Below are 25,982 nucleotides of genomic sequence, written 5' to 3' on the forward strand. Positions count from 1 at the left end.
GTGGCCAGCAGCACTAACAAATATTAGGCCCCTATTTTTGAAAATCATGTCAAAAAATGAGACTCCTAAACAAAATGATCTGATTCTATGAGCTGCTAAATACTTAGCAACTCCCAGTGACTCTAATGTGAGCTGCTGGGTGAGGCCAGCACTTTTGCAAATCAGGTCATTTATTTTACATTACAAGTAGATTCAGGAGGTTAACTTAGGCTTCTATTTTTCAAAGTCTTGGCCTTTGACCTGAATCATCAAAAGCAAGGTTATTTTAAAATGTTTTACTCTTTAAATTAAAAGAAAGTACAAGACGTTTAAAAGTTTATCAGACTGATTCAACCCTATTAAAATTGTGTGTGTGTTCTTATTCTTGGAACCAAAACACACACACACACACTTATTTTTATATATATATATATAAAATAAGCTTCTGTAGTAACAGTCCTACTTCAGCCAAGACACTCTCCAGTGCTTTGTGGCACCTCTCATTTGTTACAATACAACAAACATACCTACTAAAACCACTGGTACAGTGGCTGTGTGCACACCCTCCCAATTCAAACATTTTCTCTTGATTACAGTTCTTGTAGTAAGTGATAGCTAGTGAAGTGGATGGCATTGAGTTTTTACAAGGTAGCCAAAGCAAAAGGGATCTCTAATGGTTCATTGTAAGGGCCAGATTCTTGCCTTGGTGCATACACAGAGTCTGTCACTGAAGTGTACAGGAATCATTCACACACGTTGGCGGATAGAATTGGACTTTAAAGCCTGAGCTTACATTCCTTGCAAAACCAAATTCCCATTTATTTAATGGCAGCTTTAGCTGTATACACAGTTTTGAGGTTTAATTTGCATTAGACCTGATTTTGATTTTCTGCCTGTGTTTAAACTGGGGTAACTACTGGCATCGGGTCAGATTCTAGCCCATTGTTTCTTTGATGTAACTTTTTATGCTATTTTAAAAAATTAATAAACTTGGCATTTGTTTCAGCTACTGCATCTACCTTCAACAAAGCTTTCCAGTTAAAACTAATTAGTTTTTAACAAATTTCATAACTATAAAACTGATTAAAAAGAAATCCAGGTCAATTTTTGTAACAAACTAAAAGGCTACATAATAATTAAAAAAATAAGGCTTTAACTCAGTGAAAAAGCTCAAATTCAAGCAACTTACAGCTTTAAAAAAGATCAAAAGAAAATTACTTCTCTAAATGGGTTTATAATGCCAATATGTGCAAGCAAAATGGACATTTTTGGAGTTATTCTTGTCTTCCAGATAAACAGTGTCCACAACTAATCTTTTTAAAGAAGCCCTTTTACCTAACAGTAATAATGATACTGGTTTTCTGTTCAATTATAATTTTAGACCTAAAACATGTGGACATTTAAACACAGGAGGAGTTCTGTTAAACTCAATGAGTGAAATTCTGGCCTCAGTGAAATCAACAGAAGTTTTGTTATTGACTTTAATGGGGCTGGGATTTCACCCAATGATATTAATCATATGCATAAACTTCCTCAGAATTGGGACCTTACATAATTCTCTGAATGTACAACAAATCAAGTATGTGCATAATCCAGGATGGCTTCTCTCTGTTTTACTGTGCAACTATGTAAATTTCATTTACTTAACACTGCAAGGGGATGACAATTTCTTGCACTCAGATTAACAGTTGTCCAGAATTTTGTTAACTTTAACAAAATGGATCTCTGGCTCAGATCCGATTTGCCAAATCCATTTGTACAGTGAAGTTAAGACGCCATAAAATATGTGATTATAAAACTATGAACACAACTTTTATCATAGGCAACATATTACTATTTTAAAAAATATATTTCTATTTGAAAACCTTGGCTATAGCTCCCCCAGGAGAGGAATCCAGAGCAGGGGCTGATGAAAATAACGACAGAACCAAATTCTGCTCAGTGTATGAGTGTGGCTCCTTTTACTTCAATAGGAGCAGCATGAGAAGATCAAAAGCAGAATTCGGTTCACAAAATTCCACTCATGTAATTTTTAGCATTTTCTTCTTAATACAAACACAGCCAGCAGAGTTCTCAGTGGAGTATGTGTAAACTGAGACAATGCTAAGTAAGTGAAGGGAAATCACCTCTCTTCACAAAGCAGTAACAGTTGACAGAGCTATGGATGTCAGTCCTGCAGAATTATCCCTGTGCCTCTATTCACATCTGACCTGAGTCTTAGCCACCACCAAATATAGCCCAGGCATTCCGGTGACTGCAGGAAAGCTGCCCCCCACACTTAGCGGCCATATGCCATTTGCCCAGCAAAGCCAGAATACTTACTGGAATAGCACAGTCAAATGACCATCAAATTGTTTTGGAAGAAAGCTGCCGTAGTTGAGCAGAAGCTACATTTATGAAGTTCAATAGCTGTTATTTTAACAGGGCAAAGGGATTCCCATTGCTAAACGCAATTAGACTAGATTACAGACAATCCATTTGCTAAACAGTCTACTCTCAAAATTTCAATTTTTTAAAAATAGTTAAGTCATACATGGCCAAACTGGGCTCTGCTACATCAGGGTAATCCCCAGGGCAGTATCTGCTTCCCTTATTCACACTGAATAGTAACTGATGCAAGGGGTCAGATACTGTGGCCTTATCCAGCAAAGCATTTATACACAAGCTTTACTTTAAGCATGTGAGCAATCCCATTGTCTAACAGATTTCACCTTCAAATCATGAGGACAACTGCTGTGTTTAAGTTATTTGCAAGATCGAGCCCTACCTCTAGAAGTAGTTCTACCAACATCAATGGGGCTAATGGTGGAGTTGAATTCTATTGAAAGTGATTAAGGGAAGCAGAATTAGCCCCATAACTTTGGAAATCTTTTAAAACAGCCAAATGATGAGCTCTAAAATTTGAGGTGGAAAGTCATACCCAAATAACTGATATTATGTAATGGCTTTGTATGATGTCTTTTCAACTGCTATACGCACAAGTTTGACACGCACCTCACATGTTAAAGTGTACTTGCCAACAAAACAATTGTTTTCAAACACATCAACAGACCAATTTTATTGCAGTGTGTGTGTGTTTGGGGAACCCATAGATGTCAAGACAGCATCAGTTTGAGTTCTCTCCCCTCCCCATTAACCACTGTTTTTAACAGCCAATCGTAATGTGAATTTTTTATGAGAGAGCTTAGTAGCCCACATATATTGCAATAAACATGTTCTAGCATAGACAGCACAGTAAATATACTGAGCAGAAATCTGCAGTTTTTGGCATAAACCAAGTTCTTCATGCTGTTTTTCATCTTCTGTATCATAACTAGCACCACTTTCTATTAACCATCAAAACTATAACTGTCATGATAAACTAATTTTATCCAGACTGCAGTAGCTGAAGACTTATAAAGGATTCACATTCTTGCCAGATCCCCTTCCATGACCATACAGATTTTACACTTCCATTCCTCAACATCCTGGAATTAAACAGATTATTTGCTAGAATACCAAAGCCAGTGAAAATGTAATCCATAGACAAATGTGAAACATCAAGAGTGGGCATTTTTTTTAAAAAAGGAGTATCATCTCACCCTTTATCCCATTTTGTGTACACATTAATTTCACACCTTTGGAAAGCACCTCTTCCATGGCAAGCAAAATATTGATGATTCGCATTGGCTTTTTATCACAGTGATCCATTAGGAAAGCAGTCATGTGCTGAACAAGGTTTTTCATCCAGATGTGCTTGTTGAATCTTCAAAGAATTTTTCTAGGGTTCTGACTCCTGTTTAAAAGAGGGGAGGGGGAGGACAAAAATCAACTAACTGTGTAGTTCTTTATTCTTCTTTGGGTCTGGGGATACTTATTACAGCTTGAACTCATATTTGTTCATACAAGTATAACTGGATGAACAAATATACCTTCCAAATATCAAATTAGAGGACTGTGCATTTGCAATTACAACTGAAATTTTCCACACCAAATACAGTACCTGAACATTCCCATGCAATATCTAAGGGACAGCAACAACTGGAAGATCATACTTCTGTCTGAAATCGTTACCCACTTTTATTATAAGTAACACCCAAGATCACTGTATAACTGCAAGAACCTAGCAACACCATAACATTAATGTTCATTTATTTTGTATGCTTGCCAGCCTGTCTGGTCATTTTAAAAGTTTAGTCGACGGCCAGCTGCATTCTTGCCTCACGTTTTAAAACTAGATCATTCACATACTGTTCTGGGGGAATTCACATGCACACTCTTCTCCAGGCCTGCAACAGGGTGCTTTCCAATAACACAGCAACAAGCAGCTGCTGTTTCTGATTTGGGGGCCAGAAGGGAATCTTTTTCCTGGGACCCTGGCTTGAAGGTAGGCAGCAAGGAAAACCAAAGAGGTGGCTGCCAGAGGAATCTCCTTCTGCACGTCCTCACCCCCTGTACAGTGCACAGTATTCAGGAATAACAAGTCTCTAGAAGAAAGGAATCCTCCTTTATGGAGATTTATTTATTCATAGAAAGCCATGGGCCAGGATTTGGCCCTGACATAGCACTTGTGGCAAGAGGAGAATAAATTCAAAGGATCCGAGGGGGAAAGAAACTTGCCCAGCTGTTTGGCCCATTGCACAAAGGATCTCATACAGTGAGACAATGAGATAGTCCAAGATCACAACAGGTAAAGCAGTACTATATCAGGAATTATATTGTCTATTCAGTAGAGAAGCTAACTGCAACTGACTGGTGCCATGCGTCCTATTCACTTCCTGCTACATACATACTTCCTCCAAGTTTTAACTGTCCCATAAGGAATTGCTATAATCAAGTGGTTTCACCAACATCCTGAATCAGTTAAGTGATTTTTTTAAACACCTACTGACCAAATGTTGACCAATGTTAGCTATTTTCCCAGACTAATATTTCCAAAGCAAGACAAAGATGTTTTTGCATCCTTAGCTGCACTTACGTCATTGATTAAGGGCTAAGTTCTGCTAATACACCAGTGTAAATCCAGAACAGCCCCTCTGAAATCTGACTCCCTCTAATGGAGTCACTTTGGATTTACACTGGCGTAACAACAGCAGAATTTTGCCTTTAATGTGCAATTGGCAGAAGATAATTATAGCTTCTATTAGATATCAGAAATTAAAACAGGTAAGATTTTGTTTGGTCTAAAATGCTTTTCTGTTTATTGTTCCAATTTCACATAGCTCACTAGTAGAATATTGGCAAGGAAAAAGAGAGAGAGAGAGAGAGAGAGAGAGAGAGAGAGAGAGAGGAGCTTCAGCATGGACATGCTGACCTCTCAACTTCTCTCAAAGCAAATTCAAGCTGAAGATCGCAGGAGGAGTCATAAAGGTCTGTAAATGCAATATTCACCTTTGATGCCAACCTAGGTTTCAGCCCTAGAAAGGAGAAGACCGTGTTGTTTTCCTTTGCTTCAAAAAAGCAATCATAATCCTAGAGAAAAGAGAGGAGAAAAGATTATTTAACATTTCAAAAGGTGTTTTTCCACATTATATTTTTATATTCTATGCTATCAAAGCTCTGGTTGATCTGTAGCTATGCTTGGGAAAACAGTCAAATACTTGCTCATGTTCTGCTGTATAACCTGACAATTATTCTAAATGTAATTAGAATTCCAGACCCAGTGGAAGAGTTCAATTTCTCATTTAGGTTCTCTGTAGTTTTCCATTTCCTTCAGATATCAACTAAAGCCTCCAGCATCTGAATGGTCAAATGAATGATCCATCCAGTGCAGTATCCTGCCTCTGACAGTGGACAATACCAGATGTTTCAGAGGGAATAAACAGAAAGGGGCAATTTTGAGTGATCTATTCCTGTAGTCCAGTCCCAATTTCTGGCATTTGGGGGTTTAGGGACACCTGGAGCATGGGGTGGCGTCCCTGACTATCTTGGCTAATAGCCATTGATGAAAGGATCGAATTATTTTTTGAACCCAGATTCAATTATGATTTATTATCATGATTTATGCTTTTGGACTTCAAACATCCCCTGGCAACGAGGTCCACAGGCTGACTCTGTGTTGTGTGAAGAAGTACTTCCTTATGTTTGTTCGTTTTTTAAAATCAGTATTAATTTGCATATACAAGAAATGTCTGAAAGGTTCTTGGGGCCAGCTTTTTAAAGATATATAAGCACCTAAAGATGCTGATAGGTTCCTAGTAGGATTTTCAATCTGCATCTTGAGGCACCTAAATACCTTTTAAAAATTGGCCCTTGCTGAATTTCATATTTATCAGCTCAACTCCTTGAACAATCCTTTTCTCATGGAACAGATACCTAAACACTCTACCCTTTGAAACCAGCAATCATTAGCCAGTAATTTAGACAGTATGAAATTGCTGTATCTTTTTAGAAAAATAAGTGATAACATATTTTCAGATTTGGCCAATGAACAAGTTTCTACTATAGCACAGATCTATTCCGTAGGTCATTATCGTTTTCCCTGACTATGTACGAATTGATACTACAGGGGAACCATTCATGAACTGTCTTGTGGCGCCTTTGATCTTGTTTAGGCAATAGAACAAAGACAGATCTGAAGAACAGCAAGTAGGGTTGCCAACAGTCCCTTATTACAAGGGATGTCCCTTATTTTTTCATTTCTGTACAAGATCTGGAGTTGCTGAGTGCTGCAAAAAGCAGCAAGAAATACCCCTGGCAAACATGGGTGAGTACTAATTATTATTAATATTAATAATGATAACATCAGGAGCAGGAGTGGAGCAGGGTTGCTAAGGAAACAGTCCCTTATTTTTGAAATACAATGTTGGCAACCCTAGCAATAAGTAAAGAGCCAGGGGATTTAAAGCAGACTTACAAAGAAAACTGTGCTGATTTAAAATGGTTCTGCAGATTTATGAAAATTGAAATTATGGGTGTGTGATAAATCAACACGTGGTGTATAACTAACTCTTTAACCTATTAAGTTAAATTAATTTTTAGTAGGTCAAAGGCCGAGCACTTCTCGAGCTTCTGATGAATGTACAGCTCTCCACTCTTGTCTATCCACCACATAGCTCTTGACCTCACCTTAAAATCTGTGGGTGGTCTAGTTAACAGATTTGGCACAAGACTGGGAGTCAGGAAGTTCTGTGGCTCTGTTCCGGAGCTGCAGTGTGACCGAGGGCAATCAACTTAATATCTTGTACAGCTTCCATCCCTCCCACCTAAATCTAGAAAATGGGAATACCAATGTTTATCTAACTACTTATGAGTTGGACACAAGGCTGGTAGAATACCTAATGTCTATACATCATATTTCAAAAATAAAGCACAGTGCATGTGCCAAGCAGAATTTACTATTCTCATATTTCTTAGCTACCAGTTACTCCAAAAATCAAAAGTATAAACACAGTAGGATTTGGGATAAATCCCTTTATGATACTGAATGATCACAAATACACACTGCATTGTTTACTTAGCTCAGCTTTGAAGGAGTCTCCAAAAACTTCTCAGCCCAGATAAAAAAAAATCTACTAGCCCACCTCTAACACCGAATCCTAACATGCACAGCATCCATGTCTCAGCCACTCAACATACTCATCTTCAGTTCTCTCACTTGAGCACCATATTCATCACTTCTCTTCCACCACCCGAGGGGTGGATGTGGCCCAGAGGCAGACCCTCTATTACATGGGTTCATCAAGTCTGTTCCGACATTGGACTCTTGGCCCATCAAGCCCTTGTGGCTGCACAGAAACGGACAAATGGCAAATGATCGCTACAGCCGACCAATCGGCTAATTGCTGAAGAAGACTCCTTCAGAACCCTTCTGACAGCATTCCACTGACTTTTTATAATCCTGTATTTACGAGCATCCAGTTAACCCCTTCCTTACATTAACAGCTACTATGGTGAAGCATCTTCCCCAGTTTCCTCCAACACCCCCAAAACAAATAAAGCCAACAAAGGTCAAACAAAACACTTAAGTATTTTCACAGCAAGGCCAACAAAACAAATCTGGAGTTTTTAGGTCATCGTCTGGGGATACTGGCCCTGATGCAGCAAAATACTCAAGAACATGCTTAGATTTAAACACATTGGTAGTCCAATTTATTTCAAAAAGCCTTCTCAGGTGCTTAGAGTTAAGCATGTGCTTGAATGCTTTGCTGGATTGCAACCATTATGAGCCAAACTATGTCACATTTCTCTTCACCTCAATTTTCAAGACACCCCAACTTTAAAATTCCATTTCTGTTTTTTACAAAACTTCCCATACAGATTGCCTGGGATGAGGGCATGCAAAATTCATTTTTTTCCAAGGAATTTAGATGGGGGGAGGTGTTAAAATCAGGTCCATAACAATTAGCTAGCTTCATCCTGAATTACAGATCAGCTAAGGCCACTGCATAACTTGTTTCTATTTTTTTTTCTACCAAAGCTGTAGGCATCTAGGAGTCTGCTGTCTTCAGAGGGCAGCTACCATTTTGTGAGATAGATTTAGGGAAGCATTTTAGAGGAAAATGTAATTTGTTATCTCATGAAGACTTTACTTCTGTCATTTCTTGTTTGTTCTTTCCCTTTATCTAAAATAAAAATGTATTCTGACTGAACATATATAGCTACTGTTTCTATATCTAATCTATATCTATCTATCTATATATATATATAGAGAGAGAGAGAGAGAGCATAACACCACTGAAGTTAATGGTCATTGTACAGCTGTGTGAAAGTGCAGAATTTTATCCAGATGCTCTCTGGTACAACAGACTCGAACACATGACTGGTGTAGGCGGAAAGCTTTGGGCTGTGGTAAAGAATGTTTTCTGCAATGCTGTAGGCTGAGGTAATTCAATATTCTATAACTAAACTTGATATCAAGTGACACTTTCCATTTATTCAGGATCCATGTAAGCATGCTTCTTTATTTCTACTCATCTCTCAATTCAATGTTTTTCTTTATTTGTGATGCACAATTTCTAATAAATTATTTCATTTTTGTTTGGCTAATGGGAAGTTATCTAGGACAGTTGTTTGCTTTCACCCTCAGGAGGAGTTAAAGTACTAAGTTTGATTATCCTGTAAGGTTAATCTCCATACTAATTTTACAGAGATGATTTTTACCTTTTTCTTTAAGTAAAAGCCTTCTTTTTAAGAACCTGATTGATTTCTCCTTGTTTTTAGATCCAAGGGGGTTGGATCTGTATTCATCAGGAGTTGGTGAAAGGAAGGAGGGGGAAAGGTTAATTTCTCCTTGTTTTAGATCCAAGGGGGTTGGATCTGTGTTCACCAGGAGTTGGTGGGAGGAAGGAGGGGGAAAGGTTAATTTCTCCTTGTTTTAAGATCCAAGGGGTTTGGATCTGTATTCACCAGGAAATTGGTGAAAGGTTTCTCAAGGCTTCCCAGGGAGGGAATCCAATTGGGAAATGGTGGCAGCGAACCAGAGCTAAGCTGGTAGTTAAGCTTAGAAGTTTTCATGCAGGCCCCTACATTTGTACCCTAAAGTTCAAAGTGGGGATACAGCCTTGACATGGTGGCAGAGCGGTGGGATCATTTTAAACCCAAAAGCCAGTGAGATTTTTTTTCCTTCTAGCTGCTTGGAAAGCAGAGCTGGAAGTAGATGCATATCTTAACACTTCTGCCTTCAGGCAAGGAGAGAAGTTTTTTTTAACAAGGTCCTTTGTTAAGAGAAGGGTTCAGTTAGCAAACGACTGGTAAAAGGAATTTACAAGCTGATTTTTTTTTTCTTTTTACATCCTTGGGAGTAGCTAGTTAGAAAGTCTCTGTTAACTCAGCAGCAGCCAGAGCTGAGAGCTTCCCAGTTTCAGTCAACTGCAGAGGGGGTGACCCAGCACAAGAAAACAGGAAAATGACTACCAAAGAAGTAGCTAAAAAAAATAGAACTGGCCAAACTAGAAGCAGAAGAAAATGAAAGAAAACATCAGAGACTGCTTCAATTAACAAAACTCAAGACAGAGCAGAGAGCAAGAGAAGAGAAAGCCAAAAAGGAGGCCCATGAAAGAGAGATGGAGCTGAAAAAAGCCAAAGAGGAGGCTCACAAGAGAACTATGGAGCTGAAAGAAAAGAAAATGGAGGAGAGAGAAAAAGAAAGGAAGCATGAACTGGAAGTAGCAAAGGCTAAGCAGGATGCACCAGCCAATCCTAACAACCCCTCTCCAGGTACCACTTCCCATCCCAGAAAATTCCCCACCTATAAGGCAGGCAATGATACTGAGGCCTTCTTAGAAAATTTTGAAAGGGCCTGCCTTGGATACAGCATCATTCCAGACCAGTACATGGTAGAGCTGAGGCCGCAGCTCAGTGGACCCTTAGCAGAGGTGGCAGCTGAAATGCCTAAGGAACACATGAACAGTTATGAACTTTTTAAAAACAAGGCCAGACTCAGAATGGGGCTAACACCCGAGCATGCCCGTCGGCGGTTCAGAGCCCTAAAGTGGAAACCCGATGTGTCATTTACCCGGCATGCCTACCATATTAACAAAAATTGTGATGCCTGGGTGTCAGGAGCAAATGTTAAATCTCTGGAAGATCTGGTTTCCCTAGTAAAAATGGAGCAGTTTTTAGAGGGTGTTCCTGAGGAAATAGAAAGGTACATCCTAGATAGGAAGCCCAAAACTGTAACTGAGGTGGGGGAGATTGGAGCCAAATGGGTGGAGGTGGCAGAAAAGAAAAAAACTAGTAGCAGTTAAAGCGAATATCAGAAGGGGCAAGCCGAAACAAAACCTTACCACCGGGGACAACCCAAGGCCCCACCCACATCCCAAGGGAAACCCCAGACGCCTTCTCACTCCACCACACCAGTCTCCACCAACCAACATCGCCCCGGTGATACCTTAGCAGGGCGATGTTTTAAATGTAATGAACTGGGACATATAAAGGCTCACTGCCCCAAGAACCCCAACCGATTACAGTTCATTACACCCCAATCACACCAAAGATCCCCAGACCCAGATGCCTCTCTTATACCCTCGGAGCGAAGGAAAACCTTGAGAGTGGGCGGAAAGAAGGTTATCGCTTGGAGGGACACTGGGGCACAAGTGTCAACTATGCACCAATCCCTAGTGGACCCCAAACTCATCAACCCGGAGGCTCCAGTGACAATTCAACCCTTCGTGTCACAGTCTGTAACCTTGCCTACAGCCACGTTGCATGTCCAGTACAAGGGCTGGTCAGGAATGTGGACTTTTGCAGTCTATGACAATTATCCCATTCCCATGCTGCTGGGGGAAAATTTGGCCAACCATGTGAAGCTAGCCAAGAGGGTGGGAATAGTCACCTGCAGCCAAGCTAAGCAAGCTTTCACCCCCATCCCTGTTCCTGAGCCGGTCACCAGGGCCCCATCTGTGTTACCAGAGACCCAAACAAAGGTGGTGGAACCGGATCCCCTGCCAACGACTGCAACAGCCGTAGTGGATCCAATCCCAGAGACCCAGCCAAAGCCAGTCCCAGAACCGGAACTGGCAACACAACCAGCACCAGAACCATTGCCAGCACTGAGTCCAGCGCTTGCAAACCCGTCTACAACTCCAACGCCAGAGGGCACCAGCGAGCCTGACCTGGCGGAAGCAGCAGATAACCCTACCCAGGAGGCTCAGCCAGAGCCTGAGATACAACATAGTGCACCAGCAGACAGCGGTTCACAGTCAATGGAAACAGCCCCAGCACCTACATCGCTTCCAGAGGGACCAAGCCCCAGTCCACAGTCCAAGGAAGAACTGATGTCTCCAGCATCAAGGGAACAGTTCCAGGCCGAGCAGGAAGCAGATGACAGCCTTCAGAAAGCTTGGGCGGCGGCGCGGAGCACCCCACCGCCTCTCAGCTCTTCTAACCAATCCCGGTTTGTTGTAGAACAAGGACTTTTATACAAGGAGACTCTTTCTGGTGGGCACCAGGAAGACTGGCATCCTCAAAGACAGTTGGTAGTTCCCACTAAGTATTGGGTAAAGCTCTTAAGCTTAGCCCATGATCATCCCAGTGGCCATTCTGGGGTGAACAGAACCAAAGACCGGTTGGGGACGTCCTTCCACTGGGAGGGAATGGGCAAGGACGTTGCTAATTATGTCCGGTCTTTTGAGGTGTGCCAACGAGTGGGAAAGCCCCAAGACCAGGTTAAAGCCCCTCTCCAGCCACTACCCATAATTGAGGTCCCATTTCAGCGCATAGCTGTGGATATTCTGGGTCCTTTCCCAAAGAAGACACCCAGAGGAAAGCAGTACGTACTGACTTTCATGAATTTTGCTACCCGATGGCCGGAAGCAGTACCCTTAAGCAACACCAGGGCTAAAAGTGTATGCCAGGCACTAACAGACATTTTTGCCAGGGTAGGTTGGCCCTCCAACATCCTTACAGATTTGGGAACTAATTTCCTGGCAGGAACCATGGAAAACCTGTGGGAAGCTCATGGTGTGAATCACTTGGTTGCCACCCCTTACCACCATGAAACCAATAGCCTGGTGGAGAGGTTTAATGGAACTTTGGGGGCCATGATACGTAAATTTGTAAATGAACACTCCAATGATTGGGACCTAGTGTTGCAGCAGTTACTTTTCGCCTACAGGGCTGTACCACATCCCAGTTTAGGGTTTTCACCATTTAAACTTGTGTATGGCCGCGAGGTTAAGGGGCCATTACAGTTGCTGAAGCAGCAATGGGAGGGGTTTACGCCTTCTCCAGGAACTAACATTCTAGACTTTGTAAGCAACCTACAAAGCACCCTCCGACACTCTTTAGCCCTTGCTAAAGAAAACCTAAAGGATGTTCAGAAAGAGCAAAAGGCCTAGTATAATAAACATTCCAGAGAACGGTCCTTCAAAGTAGGAGACCAAGTCATGGTCTTAAAGGCGCTCCAGGCCCATAAAATGGAAGCGTCATGGAAAGGACCATTCACAGTCCAGGAGCGCCTAGGAGCTGTTAACTATCTCATAGCCTCCCCCACCTCCAACATAAAGCCTAAGGTATACCATGTTAATTCTCTTAAGCCCTTTTATTCCAGAAAATTAAACGTTTGCCAGTTTACAGCCCAGGAAACAGATGACGCGGAGTGGCCTAAAGCTGTCTACTACGAAGGAAAAAAGGATGGTGGCGTGGAAGAGGTAAACCTCTCCACGACCCTTGGATGTCTGCAGCGACAGCAGATCAAGGAGCTGTGCACAAGCTTTGCACCAATTTTCTCAGCCACTCCAGGACGGACCGAACGGGCATACCACTCCATTGACACAGGTAATGCTCACCCAATTAGAACCCCACCCTACCGGGAGTCACCTCATGCCAAAACTGCTATACAAAGGGAGATCCAGAACATGCTACAGATGGGTATAATCCGCCCCTCTAATAGTGCATGGGCATCTCCAGTGGTTCTAGTTCCCAAACCAGATGGGGAAATACACTTTTGCGTGGACTACCGTAAGCTAAATGCTGTAACTCGTCCTGACAACTATCCAATGCCACGCACAGATGAGCTATTGGAGAAATTGGGACATGCCCAATTCATCTCTACTTTAAACTTAACCAAGGGGTACTGGCAAGTACCACTAGATGAACCCGCTAAGGAAAGGTCAGCCTTCGTCACCCAGGCAGGGGTGTATGAATTCAATGTACTCCCTTTCGGGTTGCGAAATGCACCCACCACCTTCCAAAGACTTGTAGATGGTCTCCTAGCGGGATTGGGAAAATCTGCAGTTGCCTACCTCGATGATGTGGCCATTTTTTCTGATTCATGGGCAGAGCACCTGGAAAAAGTCTTCGAGCGCATCCGGCAGGCAGGACTAACTGTTAAGGTTAAAAAGTGTCAAATAGGCCAAAACAAAGTAACTTACCTGGGGCACCATGTGGGTCGAGAAACTATAAATCCCCTACAGGCCAAAGTGGATGCTATCCAAAAGTGGCCGGTTCCAAAGTCTAAAAAACAGGTCCAATCCTTCTTAGGCTTGGCTGGATAATATAGGCGATTTGTACCCCACTACAGCCAAATCGCCGCCCCACTGACAGACCTAACCAGAAAGAACCAGCCAAATGCAGTTCAGTGGACTGATGAGTGTCAAAAGGCCTTTAACCAGCTTAAGGCAACACTCATGTCTGACCCTGTGCTAAGGGCCCCAGACTTTGACAAACCGTTCCAAGTAACCACAGATGCGTCCGAGCGAGGCGTGGGAACAGTTTTAATGCAGGAAGGACCGGATCAAGAATTCCATCCTGTCGTGTTTCTCAGTAAGAAACTGTCTGAGAGGAAAAGCCATTGGTCAATCAGCAAAAAGGAATGCTATGCCATTGTGTACGCGCTGGAAAAGCTACGCCCATATGTTTGGGGACGGCGTTTCCAACTACAAACAGACCATGCTGCGCTACAGTGGCTTCATACCGCCAAGGAAAATAACAAAAAACTTCTTCGGTGAAGTTTAGCTCTCCAAAATTTTGATTTTGAAATACAACACATTTCGGGAGCTTCTAACAAAGTGGCTGATGCACTCTCCCGGGAAAGTTTCCCAGAGTTAACTGGTTAACAATTGTTCTTGGAATAAAAGATATTGTTAGTGTTTATATAATCAGTAGTATGTCTAAAGGTACATGTGTCTTATTAACTCTGTTTTCTCCTAAAACTCCAGGAAGAAATCACAGCCAGTGTGGAACCAAACATCCAACACTATCTGTGATTTGGGGGGCGTGTCATAACTATAAAGGGAAGGGTAACAGCTGTCCTGTGTACAGTACTATAAAATCCCTCTTGGCCAGAAACTCCAAAATCCTTTTCCCTGTAAAGGGTTAAGAAGCTCAGGTAACCTGGCTGGCATCTGACCTAAAGGACCAATAAGGGGACAAGATACTTTCAAATCTTGGTGGGGGGAAGGCTTTTGTTTGTGTTCTTTGTTTGGGAGTGCGTTCGCTCTCGGGACTGAGAGGGACCAGACATCAATCCAGGTTCTCCATATCTTTCTAAACAAGTCTCTCCTATTTCAAACTTGTAAGTAAATAGCCAGGCAAGGCGTCTTAGTTTTCCTTTGTTTTCTCAACTTGTAAATGTACCTTTTACTAAAGTGTTTATCTTTGTTTGCTGTACTTTGAACCTAAGACTAGAGGGGAGTCCTCTGAGCTCTTTAAGTTTGATTACCCTGTAAGGTTAATCTCCATACTAATTTTACAGAGATGATTTTTACCTTTTTCTTTAATTAAAAGCCTTCTTTTTAAGAACCTGATTGATTTTTCCTTGTTTTTAGATCCAAGGGGGTTGGATCTGTATTGACCAGGAGTTGGTGAAAGGAAGGAGGGGGAAAGGTTAATTTCTCCTTGTTTTAGATCCAAGGGGGTTGGATCTGTGTTCACCAGAAGTTGGTGGGAGGAAGGAGGGGGCATGGTTAATTTCTCCTTGTTTTAAGATCCAAGGGGTTTGGATCTGTATTCACCAGGAAATTGGTGAAAGGTTTCTCAAGGCTTCCCAGGGAGGGAATCCAATTGGGAAATGGTGGCAGTGAACCAGAGCTAAGCTGGTAGTTAAGCTTAGAAGTTTTCATGCAGGCCCCTACATTTGTACCCTAAAGTTCAAAGTGGGAATACAGCCTTGACAGCTGTATTAAACAGATAAACTATAAGTATTTTTTTTTTTGAAAAGGTGGCTTATTACCAATATCCACATTCCTATTACTTCAGTAGAAAACATTTCCAGGACTGGCTTTGAGACCACTATCGTGTTATATTACTTGTCTTGCTTTCCTCCTACTTCAGCAGGAAAGTATAGGTTGATCCAGGAGACAGAGTCTGTGAATGGAATTCAGAACAATAGGGGTTTACTCCCACCTCTGACTAACTTGCTGTGTAATGTTGGGAAAGTCACTTAACTTTTGTAAAGTGCTTTGACACCTTCAGATCAAAAAGCATTCTTTAAGTGCTAATTATTATAAAATGGCCCAGAGCTGATTTAATATATTGCCACCCCTTGCCCTGCAGAAGAATTTGGAATTACCCATTTTGGTTCTGAAAATTATTTTCCAGGTTAAAAACAATGGGCAAGACCAAACTAGCAGATGTTTGAAAGGAAATAAAATCAGCTTACATAGTTAACTAGTTATTCATCTAACACAGAGCAGAACACTTTGAGCCATGAAAAATAATTAGCCAACGACATGCTTCTCACTATATAACTATGTTAAAAGCTATAAAGATGCTATGACACTTTTATACTGAGTTGAAGAAATCGTCATTGCTTAATAATAGAGCTGGTCAAAAAAATTCGGAAAGACAAGTTTTGTTGGAAAATGCAGGAAAGTTTTAAATCTGATTTCATTCTAATTCGGGATGAAAGAAATTTTGAAGTGTCAGATTTTGAGTTTTGACCAGTTCTATTTAATAGTATACAAGTGGTAACTTTGTAAACTACCGATGACCATAAATACGTTTAAAAGGATATTATCGAGGTTGACAAAATTTGGCCTGCCTAAATAAATAAATATAACCCCATAATGATTATTTTGTGTGTGTTTTTATAGATATAAAATAACACACTTTATTTTGTGCATGTGTTAAGTGCCTCTACAATATTAACATTACTAATATGAGAAGACCAATGCAGTTTTGGGCTCCTTACCCAAAGGTATCACTTAATAGACCAGGGAAGGGATAATCCTGTCTAGATAATACTGAGAGGACCACACTGTATGCACTGTATGTATAAATATAGCATTGATAATATCCCTTTCAATGTATTTATGTTCATTAGTATTTTACAAGTTTTTAATTATGTCCTGTTAATGCAGAAAATTCTGGAGACTTCAGTGGCAGGCAAATGTCAATAAAACTCAGTGAATAGAGACTACCAACAAGAATGATCAATGAACTGAGCAGACTGACTTACGAAGAATGACTTAAACAAAATACATGTAACATCTAAGGCAGCTAGGAAAACGGTCTAAAAGTAACTGAAGATGGCAGGTCAGAGGAAAGTGATTGTTTAGGATGGTTTAAAGGGGATAAAAGAATAATGAGATGAAAGTAAGCTAAGGAAAAAGCAAGTTCACTGTTGCAGGGGTAACATTTCCTAAATATGGAATGAATCTTCTTAATCTCTGACTTTTCACTACTGACTTCATTTAAAACTAGACTAGATGGAGCATTAAAAAATATGCTGTAGGAACAGTCAGAGAATTGACCAGATGATTTAATAATCTGTATCTCTCTCTGTTTTATTTTTAATATAAAAGAATGAAAACAGCTCCAAGGCTGCAGTAACTTGAACCCTGGCTGGCCTCAGAAAAGGAGAAGTACAGAGGCCTCATAAAGCCATATTTCCCCTATTGTCTACTTCTGTAGAGTGTGAGTGAGCCAGAATGGAGAAACAGGCCCTATCCAAAGACACTGTCATATGCAGGGTCTCTGCAAATACTCCTCCATGGTTGTAATTAAATTAATGGAATGTCAGGGTAGGAAGGGACCTCAGGAGGTCATCTAGTCCAACCCCCTGCTTAAAGCAGGACCAATCCCCAGACAGATTTTTGCCCCAGATCCCTAAATGGTCCCCTCAACGATTGAACTCACAACCCTGGATTTAGCAGGCCAATGCTCAAACCCCTGAGCTATCCCCCCAACCTTACAAATTGTTGGTTTGTAAGATCCACTGCAATGTGTAGTGACAGCTAAGTATCAATGATGTTAAAACCTGTTAATAGCCTCATTTTCACAGGTCTGAGCACTTGCAGTTCACACGGAAGCCAATGGCTGCTGCAGTTGCCGCACAGTGCATAAAAATAAAAATAATGCAATAAAGAAATGATAATTATATTAACGTTTACATTAGCCAGAAACTGCCAGAGTGTTATGAGAGGAAGCATGTTCTAGTGGTTATGGTACCAGACTTGAGAAATGTGGGTTCAGTTCTTGGCTACACCGCAGACTTCTTATGCCAGTTTCAGTACATGTGTATACATCCTACCCCTAGCCACTCCAACATGAGAACTGCTGTCAATTGGGAGGTTGAAGGGTGACTTTGCCTCCTCTGTAAAGTCCAAATTCCATGGCTCCTCCCTCAGTTACTTGTTTTTTTCTGCCACATACAGCCATCACAGCTAGTATCCAGAGGGAGGTATGTACGATTGCGTGCTCTGAGCTCTGATCCCAGTGCCAAGAGATGGGATCACAAATGATGTGATTATGAACACAGGCCATAATTAATGTGCCTCGGCATTGTGTTAAGTCTTTGAAAGTGGGTACGCTGAAGTGCATTTAAATAGTACTTTATATGTTGAGAGAACTGATTTTTCTCTGCACAAAAAGCTAAGCAGTTTTGCAGTTCAGTGGTGTTAAAAATAGATGCTATGCAGCAAAAGACAAGTTACAGACGACCATTCACACATTTTATGGGCACCAGATCAAAGCAAACATTTTCAGTAGGTTCCATTTATGAATACCAACTAAATATACGTCTGCTTATTAACAATAAATGTGTTATAAAAGACACTGCAGAGGCTGTAAATTGTAGTTGTAAATAAGTTTTCCCAATATATTTATTTTAAAACAAAAATAATTTTTTTTTTGTTTTTTCTTTGTAGTAAACAAAAGAAGCCCACTTACCATTTGATTAACAAATCTGCAGCAGTTATCAGGTGTTTAGCTTTACTTACCAGGATGCAAGAAAAGTTTTTTTAAAAAAAATCTAGCTTCCCCATGTATTATAATAGAGAGACTTAAAAAAACAGCATAAGCATAATTATAAGAGCACTTAAAAGGGAAACCTATTCCAATGCCTTATTTTGTAAACAGTCTCGCTTTGGCAACCATTTATTCGCATTAAAAATGATTGTCATATCAGAACTCTAAAAAAAGGGACAACGCAACTGATCTTACACAAATAGTAAAAGGCAAAGGGGGGGGGGGGGGACTCTTAATTGAAATAAACCAAATCAGCAGTCTGCTTCTCACTGAGTTAATACTGTATGTCACTGAGAATGAGACATCAGCATCCTGACTGAAAGAGCAATTCAGTTCTGTGGGACAGATGACACACAAACATTGATCTGATTAGGGTTACAATGGAAACTCTTATTCAGCACAGCTCTCTCAGGAGACTGAGTTGATATTTAAAAAAAAAAAAAAAGATTCTGTCTGTACAACACAGAGCAAAGTCTCCAATTAGCCAACCTTCTGATAAGATCTCTAGGCTAGGATTCTTAAGAGATAACGTAACATAAGCAATCTACTACTCACACAAAGATTAGACATTTTTCACTAATTGCCTTATTTGGTAAGCTTCCAAATGCTTGGGGATAGATGTAAGAAATAACTCTGCTACATGGACAATAGATAACACACTGTGACTTAGGGTACATCTACACTACAAAATTATGTCGACATAAGTTACAGCAACGTACAGCCACCGCAGTAATTAAATGGCTTTTGCACATCCATGCTGTGCTTGTGTTGGGGTGCACGTCCTCACCAGGAGCACTTGCACCAATTTAACTGTCAGTGTGGGGCATTGTGGGACAGCTTCTGAAAGGCAGCAACAGTCGACGTAAGCAACATGTCTACACTGACACTGCGTTGACATAACTACATCGGCATTGACACTACGCCTCTCATGGAGGTGGATTTATTAAATTGGTGTAGTGGGTAAGTTCATTGGTGGGAGTGACATTTTAGTGTAGACACTTACAGAGTTAGGTCAACGTAAGCTGTAGTCCTGTGGCACCTTATAGACTAACCGATGCATTGGAACATGTGTCTGACAAAGTGGGGATTCACCCACGAAAGCTTATGCTCCAATACATCTGTTAGTCTATAAGGTGCCACAGGACTCTTTGTTGCTTTTTACAGATCCAGACTAACACGGCTACCCCTCTGATACGTAAGCTGTAGTGTAGACCAGGCCTTACTGATGTCCACCAATAACATATTCAGCAACAATCTAGCAGCCTTCAAATATCACAGCACTTAATGACCAGCGAAGAAGTATCATTATTCCCCATCTATAATATGGGGATCTGAAGCACAAAGAGGCTGTGCAAGATCAAACAATAAGGCCCCAATCTTGCAATGGATTCAGCACAGTGCCCCCCGTGACTTCAACGTGGGGTTCAGGAGACCACTGATGCAGAATGTATTGCGGGCCTGCATCAGTGGAAGTGCCAGGAATACCATGGGTCTCTTGACTCCCAGTTCTCTGCGCTCTCCAATGCATCCTGCTGCCACTTTAGGGAGAATTTGTTTTGATAAGATCATTACTGAATTAAAATTACAAGTGCAAAGCCTGTGTCTTTTGGGAAGGTGGCAGTTGTCTTGTTTTAAAGTTAGGTGATGAATGACGAACTATGGTAACCTTCCTCTTACCCAAGACTGCTGTTAAAGATATGTTACCTATAGTACTAGCGTGTCTGCACACATTTGAAATGATGACTATTTCCCTAAAAGTATATAATTTGAATACACTAGCTGTAACTTTAAAAGAAATGAATTAAAAAAAAATAAACCATCACCACCAACAAAATACAGACTTTTTCTTAGAACATTTTACCTAATATTGGTGTAAGATACTTCAGAGCACTATAAAAGGAAAAGGGATTTTTTTTCCAGTTTGTTTACTTTATGACTGACGGTTCCCCTGGATAATCTCTTCTCTGTTTGTGTGGGTCTTTCACACAGACACAGGGAAAGTATTTAAAGAATAGAAAAATGTGATTATAAAACCACAAAAACTGGCTAAGGAAATGAGGGGCAGGAATAGTACCTGAAACTGTATTAACTCCTTCATAATTTTTAAACAGAGTAGATCTCTTTGGTCTAGGATAACCCTTAGAAAATACTTTTTCCCCTTCTTGTCTTTACATTAAAGTAAACAGAAATGGAATTATGCTGTACTGAAATATGTAGGGCATACAGTGTACCATCTTCTAATAATTCCATCACTCTGACAGTGTTTTCTGGAAACTGATCAATGACTGCCATGGTTTCCTCTAGGTATTATACTAGTACACTATTAGGCCCAAATCTTGTGCAGTACTGAGTGTCCGCAATTGCCACTGTCATATAGTCAATGGGCTCATCCGTTCTAGCACTATACTGTACTCCCCTAATAGAATACTATGCCACTGAAGTAGTCATAACCCTTCAAGTATTGTTTTTTTTTAAAGATGTATGGTCTTTTTTAAGCATCCTCTAGGGCAGCGATTCCCAAACTGTATTGATTTATGTGCCACCTTCTTAAAACCTGTTGTGAAGTGCATTGATGGAACATCAAACATACACATACCACACTTTGGGAACTTCTGCCTTAGGGATACTGACAAGAATTTATTTTCCATTTCAGAAAAGAGAATCTGGGGCTCCTACCTGGAAAGTGCAATGAACTGCTTGTAACTGGGTACTGAATAGCCATTTACAGTTCTGGACTTTTGTGCTTATGATGATATACTTGTGTTAAACATCAAAAATAATCTGAACAAGACAAAATCTAGATTAACAATCTAACAAATTATGCAAAATGTATTTTCAAATGTACTACTTCAAATGATCTTTTGTAACTATATTTTAAAATAAAGACCCTAAATTATTTCACATAGCACAGTGCCCTCATCTAAATATAAGAGCCGTATACAAGAGTTTCTCCAGCTTCTGTGTTTTTAATTCAACAGAATGTAAAGTTACTTCTGTAGGGACTCAATTCTTTTGCCAGAAGAAGCTGGTTTACCAGGTATAAAAAGCTAAGGAGCAGCAGAAACAAACTCATTCCTTGATTTTGTGCTTTTGCTGAAGGAGGGAAAATGATGGAACTGAGCCAGATAGCAAAAAATATAGCAGAGTCTATAGAGTAAAGCACATGTCATTTTCATCTTCAAACCACATGATTCACTACTGTTTATAAAACAACCCCTCCCTTCTCCCCTCCCCACAAATAATGGCATTAAATTGGAATGTATTTCCTGTATAAACATCCACATTAATACAATACTGATCTCAATAATAAGTGGAAATAATGGGGGCGAATGGTTATGAAAACCAACACCCCAGTAAAAGAAAAAAGGTTCTCTCGATCCCAAAGGAACAAGCCCCAGACCCAGGTCAATATACAAATCAGATCTTACCCACAAAGCATGCTGTTGCCAATCCTTTAGAATCTAAAATCTAAAGGTTTATTCACCTAGAGGAAACCATGGCAGTCAGTGTACTAGTACAATACCTAGAGGAAACCATGGCAGTCATTGATCAGTTTCCAGAAAACACTGTCAGAGTGATGGAATTATTAGAAGATGGTACACTGTATGCCCTACATATTCCAGTTCTGGGCACCGCATTTTAAAAAAGATGTGGAGAAATTGGAAAGGGTCCAGAGAAGAGCAACAAGAATGATTAAAGGTCTTGAGAACATGACCTATGAAGGAAGGCTGAAAGAATTGGGTTTGTTTAGTTTGGAAAAGAGAAGACTGAGAGGGGACATGATAGCAGTTTTCAGGTATTTAAAAGGGTGTCATAAGGAGGAGGGAGAAAACTTGTTCACCTTAGCCTCTAAGGATAGAACCAGAAGCAATGGGTTTAAACTGCAGCAAGGGAGCTCTAGGTTGGACATTAGGAAAAAGTTCCTAACTGTCAGGGTGGTTAAACACTGGAATAAATTGCCTAGGGAGGTTGTGGAATCTCCGTCTCTGGAGATATTTAAGAGTAGGTTAGATAAATGTCTATCAGGGATGGTCTAGATGGTATTTGGTCCTGCCATGCGGGCAGGGGACTGGACTCGATGACCTCTCGAGGTCCCTTCCAGTCCTAGAATCTATGAATAAGTGCTCTGGGGAAGGAAAAGTCCTCAGATTATTTTTGTAGCATTTTTCTGTTTAACTGATTTGTTGAAAGATTCTCTCTACTTTAAGACCAGATATGTTGGCTGTCAAATAGTTCACTTAAGGGCCTGTGCTCCTCTCCATGAAACAGAAAGGGGAAACATGGGGCTGAAGGTCTCTGAAAGCAACCCATGGGCTGAGGGAGTAGCAGAGGGAAGGAATGTGATAGCTCCGTGGAGCCCACAGCTGCTCTCTCTGCACTCACCCCCATTTTTGGAGCTCCAGGAGCTTTGGGGTGAATGGTATCCTGCCAGCATGGAGAAGAGGCAGAGCTGGGGAGCAGCTGTTTTATTCATAGATTCATAGATTATAGGACTGGAAGGGACCTCGAGAGGTCATCGAGTCCAGTCCCCTGCCCACATGGCAGGACCAAATACTGTCTAGACCATCCCTGATAGACATTTATCTAACCTACTCTTAAATATCTCCAGAGACGGAGATTCCACAACCTCCCTAGGCAATTTGTTCCAGTGTTTAACCACCCTGACAGTTAGGAACTTTTTCCTAATGTCCAACCTAGACCTCCCTTGCTGCAGTTTAAACCCATTGTTTCTGGTTCTATCCTTAGAGGCTAAGGTGAACAAGTTCTCTCCCTCCTCCTTATGACACCCTTTTAGATACCTGAAAACTGCTATCATGTCCCCTCTCAGTCTTCTCTTTTCCAAACTAAACAAACCCAGTTCTTTCAGCCTTCCTTCATAGGTCATGTTCTCAAGACCTTTAATCATTCTTGTTGCTCTTCTTTGGACCCTTTCCAATTTCTCCACATCTTTTTTAAAATGCGGCGCCCAGAACTGGACACAATACTCCAGCTGAGGCCTAACCAGAGCAGAGTAGAGCGGAAGAATGACTTCTCGTGTCTTGCTCACAACACACCTGTTAATACATCCCAGAATCATGTTTGCTTTTTTTGCAACAGCATCACACTGTTGACTCATATTTAGCTTGTGGTCCACTATAACCCCTAGATCCTTTTCTGCCGTACTCCTTCCTAGACAGTCTTTTCCCATTCTGTATGTGTGAAATTGATTTTTCCTTCCTAAGTGGAGCACTTTGCATTTGTCTTTGTTAAACTTCATCCTGTTTAACTCAGACCATTTCTCCAATTTGTCCAGATCATTTTGAATTATGACCCTGTCCTCCAAAGTAGTTGCAATCCCTCCCAGTTTGGTATCATCCGCAAACTTAATAAGCGTACTTTCTATGCCAATATCTAAGTCGTTGATGAAGATATTGAACAGAGCCGGTCCCAAAACAGACCCCTGCGGTACCCCACTCGTTACGCCTTTCCAGCAGGATTGGGAACCATTAATAACAACTCTCTGAGTACGGTTATCCAGCCAGTTATGCACCCACCTTATAGTAGCCCCATCTAATTTGTATTTGCCTAGTTTATCGATAAGAATATCATGCGAGACCGTATCAAATGCCTTACTAAAGTCTAGGTATACCACATCCACCGCTTCACCCTTATCCACAAGGCTCGTTATCCTATCAAAGAAAGCTATCAGATTGGTTTGACACGATTTGTTCTTCACAAATCCATGCTGGCTGTTCCCTATCACCTTACCACCTTCCAAGTGTTTGCAGATGATTTCCTTAATTACTTGCTCCATTATCTTCCCTGGCACAGAAGTTAAACTAACTGGTCTGTAGTTACCTGGGTTGTTTTTATTTCCCTTTTTATAGATGGGCACTATATTTGCCCTTTTCCAGTCTTCTGGAATCTCTCCCGTCTCCCACGATTTTCCAAAGATAATAGCTAGAGGCTCAGATACCTCCTCTATTAGCTCCTTGAGTATTCTAGGATGCATTTCATCAGGCCCGGGTGACTTGCAGGCATCTAACTTTTCTAAGTGATTTTTAACTTGTTCTTTTTTTATTTTATCCGCTAAACCTACCCCCTTCCCATTAGTATTCACTATGTTAGGCATTCCTTCAGACTTCTCGGTGAAGACCGAAACAAAGAAGTCATTAAGCATCTCTGCCATTTCCAAGTTTCCTGTTACTGTTTCTCCCTCTTCACTAAGCAGGGGGCCTACCCTGTCTTTGGTCTTCCTCTTGCTTCTAATGTATTGATAAAAAGTCTTCTTGTTTCCTTTTATTCCCGTAGCTAGTTTGAGCTCATTTTGTGCCTTTGCCTTTCTAATCTTGCCCCTGCATTCCTGTGTTGTTTGCCTATATTCATCCTTTGATATCTGTCCTAGTTTCCATTTTTTATATGACTCCTTTTTATTTTTTAGATCATGCAAGATCTCGTGGTTAAGCCAAGGTGGTCTTTTGCCACATTTTCTATCTTTCCTAACCAGCGGAATAGCTTGCTTTTGGGCCCTTAATAGTGTCCCTTTGAAAAACTGCCAACTCTCCTCAGTTGTTTTTCCCCTCAGTCTTGATTCCCATGGGACCTTACCTATGAGCTCTCTGACCTTCCCAAAATCTGCCTTCCTGAAATCCATTGTCTCTATTTTGCTGTTCTCCCTTCTACCCTTCCTTAGAATTGCAAACTCTATGATTTCATGATCACTTTCACCCAGGCTGCCTTCTACTTTCACATTCTCAACGAGTTCATCCCTATTTGTTAAAATCAAGTCTAGAACAGCTTCCCCCCTAGTAGCTTTTTCAACCTTCTGAAATAAAAAGTTGTCTCCAATGCAGTCCAAGAATTTGTTGGATAGTTTTGTGCAGCATTGTAGCGATGCTGGCTCTGGCGGGACCCAACTGCGAGTGCCAATTCAGGACAAATTGCTTAAAGCATGGCAGTTTCAGCCCAAGGCTGGGGGTTTTCCACCTCTAAGGCAAACCAAACCAGCCAGACAAAGAGGACTTTGTTCTCACCCGACTGGCTAACCACAAGTCACACAAGCAATTCCCTTAGACACTCGTTTCCCAGTATCACCACCAGTTCCATCTGTTATGGGGGCGAATGGTTATGAAAACCAACACCCCAGTAAAAGAAAAAAGGTTCTCTCGATCCCAAAGGAACAAGCCCCAGACCCAGGTCAATATACAAATCAGATCTTACCCACAAAGCATGCTGTTGCCAATCCTTTAGAATCTAAAATCTAAAGGTTTATTCATAAAAGGAAAAAGATATAGAATTGGTTAAATGGAATCAATTACATACAGTAATGGCAAAGTTCTTGGTTCAGGCTTGCAGCAGTGATAGAATAATCTGCAGGTTCAAATCAAATCTTTGGAGTACATCCACAGCTGGGA

The 25,982-nt window shown here is 40.9% G+C and overlaps 1 protein-coding gene across 1 annotated transcript in view; it reads right to left on the reverse strand.

The window, feature by feature from the left end:
• Window positions 1–381: 381 nt before the first annotated feature.
• SH3BGRL2 (SH3 domain binding glutamate rich protein like 2) overlaps window positions 382–25,982 on the reverse strand; it is a 56,990-nt gene continuing 31,389 nt past the window's right edge. The window contains exons 3-4 of the mRNA XM_034766152.1: window positions 5,350–5,430; window positions 382–3,754 (exon numbers count right to left, since the gene is read on the reverse strand). Of these exons, the coding sequence (XP_034622043.1) occupies window positions 3,740–3,754; window positions 5,350–5,430 (96 nt within the window). The 3' untranslated portion in view covers window positions 382–3,739. The remainder of the gene's footprint in view (window positions 3,755–5,349; window positions 5,431–25,982) is intronic.

This window comes from Trachemys scripta, chromosome 3, assembly GCF_013100865.1.
Source record: "Trachemys scripta elegans isolate TJP31775 chromosome 3, CAS_Tse_1.0, whole genome shotgun sequence".
Taxonomy (NCBI): domain Eukaryota; kingdom Metazoa; phylum Chordata; order Testudines; family Emydidae; genus Trachemys; species Trachemys scripta.